General features: G+C 37.4%; 1 protein-coding gene across 1 annotated transcript in view; it reads right to left on the reverse strand.

The window, feature by feature from the left end:
* Positions 1 to 6,150, reverse strand: part of LOC103371288 (SEC14-like protein 2) — a 19,510-nt gene extending 13,360 nt beyond the window's left edge. Inside the window, exons 1-2 of the mRNA XM_008300554.1 lie at positions 6,035 to 6,150; positions 4,020 to 4,095 (exon numbers count right to left, since the gene is read on the reverse strand). Of these exons, the coding sequence (XP_008298776.1) occupies positions 4,020 to 4,095; positions 6,035 to 6,088 (130 nt within the window). The 5' untranslated portion in view covers positions 6,089 to 6,150. The remainder of the gene's footprint in view (positions 1 to 4,019; positions 4,096 to 6,034) is intronic.
* Between the last annotated feature and the right edge of the window lie 1,335 nt (positions 6,151 to 7,485).

Below are 7,485 nucleotides of genomic sequence, written 5' to 3' on the forward strand. Positions count from 1 at the left end.
TTGATTAACCAACAGACAAGTTAAGATTTCACTTGGCTAAACAAACAATTTGGCGAAACACTAGCATTCCTTGGCTGGTTACTAGAATCTTTATGTTTAAGATTTCTATTCGTAGTTTGGTAACTCACATCCAAAGGCTAGCAATGAGTTTAATTAGCATTTTTAGGCATGTGACTGATATTCCTTGATTAGCAGCTAAGATTCCTATGTTAGTGACAAGTATTCCTGGATTAGTGGTTAGTATTCCTGGGTTAGTGGCTGGTATTGCTTGATAAGTGGCTAGTATTGTTAGATTAGTGGCTAGTATCCCTAGATTAATGGCTAGTATTCCTAGATTAGTGACTAGTATCCCTAGATTAGTGACTAGTATCCCTAGATTTGTGACTAGTAATCCTAGATTAGTGGCTAGTATCCCTAGATTTGTGACTAGTATCCCTAGATCAGTGGCTAGTATTTCTTGATTAGTGGCTAGTATTTCTTGATTAGTGGCTAGTATTGTTAGATTAGTGACTAGTATCCCTAGATTAATGGCTAGTATTCCTAGATTAGTGGCTAGTATTTCTTGATTAGTGGCTAGTATTCCTAGATTAGTGACTAGTTCCTAGATTACTGACTAGTATTTCTTGATTAGTGGCTAGTATTTCTTGATTAGTCACTAGTATTCCTAGATTACTGACTAGTATTCCTTGATTAGTGGCTAGTATCCCTAGATTGCTGACTATTTCCTAGATTATTGGCTAGTATTCCTTGGTTGATAACTGGCATCCTGAGGCTAGCAACAGGTATTCTTATGCTGGTTACTAGCATCTCTAGTTAGTGACAAGAACTTCTAGGCTATCCATTTGCATTTCTAAGAACAAAGAACATCAAAGAACTTTCATTTACACTCTGATTTCGTGTCATTATGAGCACATGTACTTTTCTGAATGTAGCTAGCCTCGGTACATTACACACTGAGCACATTTAAATGTTCCTCAGGAATACAAATGTTAAAGATTTTGTTTTCCCAGTTTTGGTCCAGTCAACATCCCTGATCATATGGAGCATGTTGTTTATCCTTTTTTCTTAACATTAACATGCACAAGTGCAAGTAGGTTTTCTTTTCAAGTGTATTTCCCAAAAGTTCTTCTTTAAGATGATTCTCATGGGACAAATTTTGTCTTTAATCCAACTGGTACCTGAAAGTGTCACAATGATCACACATAATCACTCTCTCCTCAGCTTTAACTACTGCTGTTTGACTATTGTGAATCATTAAGACTGGCTCACCAGTGAGACGCGCCTCACTGCCTTAAGTAATGCAAATTATAACACCACGGACAGTATCAGTTTATAAGGGCTGAAGTGATCACAAGCTGTGTTAGTTATTTTCCGTTACGGTGATGATGGTTAGATAAGTCAATCAATTCAGCTGAGTGTGATTTTTTTTGCATTCAGCAGCAGTTTCTAGCAGAAAAAGGCAAGAAAGTTTAAATAATGAGAGAAACTGAGCTGGATTTAATTTCTAGGACAAGAGAAAGTGATTTATAGGCCATAATTATAACCCACAACCTCCATTTATGACCCAAGCTGTTAGTGGTAGGAGTTTCACCTTTTAATTGGTCTTGTAAAGCACTTTGTAATGTTGATTTGTAAAACACTGACACAGATTTAACTCCTCTGTGCACCTCCGTGGGATGTGGACACTTGCGTCTACAGTTTGCTAAATATTAAAATTACTAAAGTATAAAATAGTAAAGTTACTCATTCAGCAAAATTAAAATCTGCATCAAACACATCTCTAAATCATTAGCAACCAATAAGCTACAAATATATTAAAATAGAAGTTTATAGCAGCTACAGTTGCCACATAATTAATGAAAGAATCTTCTAACTGTTCTTTATTTTTAATGTGTATAAAACCTCTGCACTTGATTACATTAACCAAAAATCTAACTTATGAACAAGAAAAGGGACACCCCCCAAAATTTAAATGTAAAGAGTTATACCACTTTTTTTTTAGCAAGTTCATTAAAAGTAAAAAAAAGTTTTTTTGGTTTTGTTTTTGTTTTTTTAAGAGAATGCTTTAATTATTTCTGCTGCTCATTTATCTGACAAATTTCAGCTCCAGATATTAAACTATAAATCACCTTGTTTCTGTTTTTAAGTATTTCAAAAACTACTTCAGGGTCTAATCTAATCTTATCTCCCCTCAGGTTTTGTCTTTAATGTGCTTCGTTGTTTGTTTTCAGTGTCATCAGGACTTTTTATGCAACATGAGACATGCAAAGGTGACAGAAAAGTCCAGGAGTATGAACTACCAAACCTGAAACTATGTTGGTGCTTCTAAAAATTGTAGAGAGTTTAGCTTTGGGTCAGTCAGACAGCGAAATCCTCCAAACATGAGCCTTCCACATGCTGTCCTCTGACAGGCATCGATACCTCCAGCTCTGGTATTTACTCACTGAAACTGGAAACAGTGTCACGTTGGGAACAGGTTTGTTAGTCGCCGTCAGACGTCACACAGAGCGAGCGTAGCCCCAGGCGTTAGTTCCAACAGGTATCTTAGCTATTCTGAGTAGAATAGTAACAGACTGTTGTTCTTGCTTTAGAAGAAAGTTAACTGGTGTGTTCACTTTTCATCAGGTACTCTCAGGAAATGTTTACATGCACTTACAGCCTGTACTTCACTAAAAGTTCCCATCTGGTGCCTCAGTGCAAACATCCCGTCCACAGCCCTGTCTCACATCTCTTGAACTGCCACCAGGGGACAAATAAAGTCAATTTTGTTTGTTTATTAGTTTTTTTAAAATCTTTACAGCCAATCAAGGGAGGTTAAATGTTGAAAAGATTTATTTTAATTAAATACGTAAAACATAAACAGAGGTCTTTCCAGCTTATGCGTTTCCTTTTGGAATATGTGTTATTATGAATTTTGACCTCAAGATTCTCATTTTTACAGCCAATAGTATCAGCTTCAACTATCATGTATCTGTCTCCTTGAATCCTAATAATCTGTATCAGCCCTATAATAAACATTTTGAGTGATCATATGACTCCCAAACCAGCAGCAGCTGAAGGCGGCTTAGTAAAAGTAAAGCTTGTCAAGGGAGAAAACTCAAATATTGTGACATTCTGACGTCAAGTATTAAAAAAGTCTTTATATCCTGTTAGTTTGTTAAATTACTTTTGCGTCTGTGAAAATGGAGGGACTGATTACTTAATAATCAAAGCAATATTTTAGTTAAACCCCTTGAACTAACACTGAAAGTCTGAACTTCAATCACGCCTTGACGGCTGCCTCTACTGTGGTGATAAACGGAGGCAGAACTACAAAAACTACACATGGACCTGACTGTAGCTACAACTTTAACATGTTCTTATCAAAATACATATATTTATATGCGTTTTGCATATGAATTGAATGAAATAAAAGCATTTATCATACTTTTAGAAAACACTGCTCTTAGTTCATTTCCATTCCTGGTGAATTTTATGTCAAACGTGGGTGAACTGTGTGTGAACTCTCCCTTCCACTGAACCTGAAGTTATGTAACCTGGGTTGCCTTAATTGCCCCAGTGACGTGAAAATTGACAAGTAAACACATTAAAGACAAAACCTCAGACAAGATAAAAGCACATATAAGAGATAAGAACCCTAAAGCACTTCATCAAGTATTTTAAATCAGAGACAAGGTGATTTATAGCGTGATTTCTTGCTATGAAAAGCAGCTGCAGATAAATGTCGTGCAGTAAAAAGTACCTTCCACTGGTTCATTTAAGATATCTACAGGTGCTCAAAACATAAAGGGTGTCATTACTCAGCTGTTTTTCCAGTCTGTAACTATTTGGCACTCGTCATATCTGTTAATGCTTGGCAGTGGGCCTGCTGGTTCTTTATCTTTCACTCCTCTTTGGATCAAAGATGTCCCGCTGTACGTGAATAGGTGCGAGACTCTTGTTGTTGTCCACACAGAGAAAATGTTAACTAGCTGCAGCCTGTCCAGGTTTCGGTGAGTGTCGACGGCTGCAGGTCTCACCTCGGAGCCAGCGGAGGAGGTAGTGGTCATGCTGAGCAGGCAGGCTGGGGAGGATGTCCTGGATCCCCCCCCGAAACTGCAGGTAGAGAACCAGAGAGGACAAAATGATCAGAAAGTGCATGTATTTATGATAGACATAGAGTATAAAGACATAAAACAGGAGAAAAGTGTTGGCCTGGTTCTGTCTATTAAACACGAAAATGCAAAAACAAGCATCTCCAAGGCACTACTAGCCCTATATGTCATTTTTACAGTTGATGAAACAGGTATGAAAGTAAACAGCATGTTAATGAACAAGACTAAGGGTAGCTAGTGGAGCTGCAATGATTATTCAAATAGTTGGCAACAATTAAATTAATTGCCAACCATTTTGATAATCAGTTAAACATTTTGAGTCATGTTATAAGAAAAAAATGTTTATATTCTGTGATTTCAGCGTCTTAAATGTGCATATTTTCTGGTTTCTTTCCTCCTCAATAACACTAAACTGAATATTTTTGGGCTGTGGACAAACCAAGATGTTGGTCTTTCTGAGCGTTAACCAACACTGAACCAAAATGTTTCACCATTATCTGACCTTTTATAGACCAGCCCGAGCAGCCAGGCTTACCTGTATCCCCTTGTTTTCAGTTCTTTGCTAAGCAAATCCAAATGGCTGTAGCTTCATATTTACTGTACAGACACGAATGTGGTCCTAATCTCCTCATCTGTAATTAACTTGTAACTCTAGAAACTTCCCAGTGATCCCAAGACCATCGTAAACCCAAACCCCAGAAGAACCAGAAAAGTTCTCAGTGACGCCAGGAACACCGAGGCACATTCTGATCCTCCTCAATGACCCCAAAAACATCCTTAGTGACTCAATAGAACCTCTAGACTCTCCTAAAAGACCTCAAACCTCCTCACTTACAACAAAAACCTCCAAAAGTCCCCGAAACCGCCTCAATGATCACTAAGACTTCGTAAATAACCTGCACGCTATCCTCGGTGACCACCAACCTATAAAATCACTCAGAACCTGCCAAAGAACCAAGAACACTTACAATAACATCTAGAACCCCTCAAAATAGCTACAGCCCTCCTCTATGAACCCAAGAAGCTCCAAAAAGACATCACCCATGACTACCAGAATATTTGCCACTAAAACCTCCTAAAAGACATAATTTTTGGACTGTGAACGCGTTAAAGAACCTGTAGAACTTCATATGAGACCCCTTGAGCCCCATAAAGGACCTCAGTTACCACTTAACCCTCCAAAACCATCTAGAACCTCTTCCATGACCAACACAAACCTCTAACAAACATCTAGACTATGTAGAAGACTATCAGACCTCTGACTATCACACCTATGTCAGTGACCATTAGAATGTTGTCAAAGGTTTTTTCTTGAAGTGAAGTAAGCAACTTAAAGGACTTATGGAACTTTACAGCAGACATCTACAGCTACATTAAGAACCTTAGTTACACACTTAACCTCCTAAAGGACTGCTTGATGTTTAGAAACTTAAACTGTCTTTTTTACAAACTAATTTTTACAGCAGTCAAGTTTCCAAGAAAACATGAATCTTTCTGTCTGATATGTTGTGGTGTACAAAATATTTGTCTATTTTTTACTGTTTTGGGGTCATTTAAATAAACTTACGTGAAACCAGAAGAAAAAGCACCAACTAAACACCAGTTTTGTTGTTCATACATTTCACAAGTCTATTATGTGTACTACGTGTTTTAGGTTAAATGTGAACCTGATCAGTAGCTGGTAGCTGTAGTTGTTACTTAGATGTGTTGAAGTAGAATTACAAAGCAGAATAAAATAGAATTATTACTGTCAAATAAATGATCTTCATGTAAACTGATACTTAGTGACTGACGACTGAAAACAATGGGCCTGGCTGAAGTTACCATGTGGATCAGTGTGAATGACAGCTCAACAAAAGCACCTGGTTGGCCAACATACCCCCACAGGACAACTACAAAATCTGTCCACTCACTGAGAGTAATAATGATTAATGCGTTACCTGAGATAAGATGTCCGCCTGCTTTGGGCTGAGGTCTCCAACTCGTCCACTCATGTCTCAGTTGTGGCTTCTTTCCAACAGGAGCAGTGTGTGAATGAAAAGTGGAGGAGGGAGGTGGAGGTAGACTAGTGGAAACACCACGCCCCCTTTACTCACCTAAAACCTGTGTATCCATGGACTGTGGATACACTGAGAGGCTACATTCATTTTCTGGATATCTATTCCAACCTTAACTAGAATTGTTACTGTCTGAACACTGAAAAATGTGTCTTCACCTTCAATTGAATGATTTGCATCATAAAGACATGCTATTTGTCCCCATAAAGTGACTTTCTAAACAAGTTTACGCCCTCACACCATGGCTGACACCCACACCCGCCCACACACACACAAACACACACAGAAAGAAGGCTGGACTTTCATCTGGTAGCTGCAGGCTGTGCAGATACTCTGTCACCCGGTGAAACCTGAGAAAAGCAGCAGCAATATTTCATTACAAGACCTGGATTCAAAACTTCCCACCATATTACACAATGGCTCATTTAAAATAATTATATTACTGATCTACACTAATCCTGCAATTTCCCTTGAGAGATCAATGAACTCTTAATCTTTGCCAACTTATGTATTGATTATGTTCTGTATCATTAATGTAAGTCTAAAAAAATGATTTGAGAAATGAAAGTGGAGTAAAAAGTGTTTGCTGCTTTAATCACAGATTAATGGTTGTAGCTGTTCTTTAAGGTGAAGTGCTGAATGTTTTGCAGGTTTCAGTTTCAGGAAATTCAATGCATTGATTTTTTTAAACATTAAATTTTCGGTGGTTTTCAGCTGTTGCTCAAACAAAGCAAGGAATTTTGGGCTGTTGGAAATTATTACAGGTATTTTTTTATTTTACTACATTCTAACTTTGTATAAACAAAGCAGTTATCAATCAATGTAGGATATATTCTGCCAAAAAAGTGAAACATTACCCTGTGAAGTGTAGCAGAAAGTAGCTGAGAATGGACAAACATTTCAGAACTGTACTGAACTTTACCTGCTGGCTGTACTTTTGAATTCTGAAGATAGAAAGACAGATTACAGTCAATACTTGCTTTTTTTTTTTCATAAAAGTCATTTTATTTTTTAAATACAGATGCTAATCAGAAACTGGTTAGGACCCAGGATCCCAGGGTCACCGAAATAAAGCTGGTGTTATGAATAAATAGATGATTTACACGAAACAACACTTCAAAAACAATCAGAAAGCATGAAAGTATTTCTCATGTTGACATAAAGATGTTTCCTAGAAAGAAAAGAAAAATCCATCATTATAATAAAAAATTATTTACCTCCCAAAATATCAGCGCCCTGATAGTGACAATGGAAAACAGATTTGTTCCTTGATCCAAGGTTCAAAAATGAAAACAGCGTGTACTTTGTCAAGATCAATACTTTTTCTACAAACT

The sequence above is a fragment of the Stegastes partitus genome, unplaced genomic scaffold, assembly GCF_000690725.1.
Source record: "Stegastes partitus isolate 25-593 unplaced genomic scaffold, Stegastes_partitus-1.0.2 Scaffold1558, whole genome shotgun sequence".
Taxonomy (NCBI): Eukaryota; Metazoa; Chordata; class Actinopteri; family Pomacentridae; genus Stegastes; species Stegastes partitus.